This window comes from Otolemur garnettii, unplaced genomic scaffold (assembly GCF_000181295.1).
Source record: "Otolemur garnettii isolate 467f Iridium unplaced genomic scaffold, OtoGar3 scaffold00032, whole genome shotgun sequence".
Lineage (NCBI taxonomy): Eukaryota > Metazoa > Chordata > Mammalia > Primates > Galagidae > Otolemur > Otolemur garnettii.
Genome location: NW_003852427.1, coordinates 12,574,684 through 12,576,193, shown reverse-complemented (window position 1 = coordinate 12,576,193; position 1,510 = coordinate 12,574,684). Strand labels below are relative to the sequence as shown.

The following is a 1,510-nucleotide window of genomic DNA, read 5'->3' as shown; positions in this document are numbered from 1 at the left end:
AAAAAAATCAATAAATAAAATGGGCCTACTATAATAAAATGTAAACATAACTTGAATATGCCAGAATGCTTTTTAAGAGATGGGTCTTGCTCTGTTGTCTAGGCTAGAGAAGAATGGTGCAATCACAGTTCACTGCAGCCTCAAACTCCTGGGCTCAAGAGATACTCCCACCTCAGACTCCCAAGTCACTGATACTACAGGCACACTCCACCACATCCCGCTAATTATTTAATTTTATTTTGTGGAGATGCACAGTTTCACTATGTTGCCTAGGCTGGTCTCAAACTCCTGGCTTTAAGTGAGCCCCACCACCACCTCAGCCTCCAAAAGTGCTAGGATTATAAAAGAAAATACTTTGCTTTCCTAGTTATATACTATATACACTCAAATGTACACAGTACGTAACTAGGATTACATGTAATAGATATCCTGCGTTACACAGACATATTATACGCATATTCATTTTTATATACATAATGTTCATTAGAATCCATTTCTTCAGAGGATCTCCTATGTACTAACAATACAATGAACAGAAATCAAACATGGTCCTCCCTCCTCATGGAAACTGCAGTCTAGAGGGTAAAACAGACATTAAACAAATAAGCAAATAAACAAAACATACATAGATATACACACATCACAATACCTATAAAATCACATAAAAAGAGTGAAGCAAACAGGTCCAAAAGAGTAAGAAGGGGCTACTGTGAGAGAAGGAATGCTTGAAGTAAGAGGCCTAAAAAAGTCACCTTGGTATGAAGATTTCAAAACAGAGAGAACAGCATGTGCACCAAGGTATGATGCCAAGAGGGAGCTTAGCTGGGTGGAGAAAGTGAAAGGCCAGTGAAGTGTAGTTTAAATTTCATCACAATACTAACCTCGATTTCACGAAGTTTGGCTCGTTTTTCCTCACTCATTTCAGAGTACTTAGAGAACTTGGACTCAGTCATTTCTTCTTTGATTGGATTAGAGTACAGATGATGTTCTTCAGATTTAGAACTTTGAGTATCTTCTTCATCTTCACTTTCTTCTTCTTGACTTTAGAAATAAGCAGAATATATTGTATGTCAAGGCAGCAAAAAGAAAAAGTGTTACACTTTACAGTCTAGGTATTTTATTTTTCAGTGTTAGAGCTTAAATTAATGTTAGCAAAACATACAATTCAACCCTATCATGATTTCTGCAAAATATTTGAATAATATTTTGTAGATAATTTTATAAAATGTTTGTTTCCTCTACAGGAAATTTTGAGCTTCAACAATCATAATTTAATAAATTCTGCTTATGTTAATGTTGTATATGCCTTTCATTCTGCAACAAACTTTCCTTGACACAGTTGAATGAAATGAATCAGTGATTTCTGTAAATTTAGTTTACATATTCAACTAATTAAGCTTTGTTTAAAAAGCCAAATGTGTACTCTTCCTTCATCAGAGCCTATAAATCTAGAAGATACATGATTTTAAGTCATAGAATTACTATGAAACAATCAGTACAGCATGTAAGG

The 1,510-nt window shown here is 34.6% G+C and overlaps 1 protein-coding gene across 3 annotated transcripts in view; it reads right to left on the bottom strand.

Moving 5' to 3' along the window:
• U2SURP (U2 snRNP associated SURP domain containing) overlaps positions 1–1,510 on the bottom strand; it is a 52,855-nt gene that overhangs the window by 11,382 nt on the left and 39,963 nt on the right. For all 3 annotated transcript variants that reach the window (XM_003789461.3, XM_023513019.1, XM_023513020.1), the window contains one exon: positions 882–1,041. In XM_003789461.3, the coding sequence (XP_003789509.1) occupies positions 882–1,041 (160 nt within the window). The remainder of the gene's footprint in view (positions 1–881; positions 1,042–1,510) is intronic.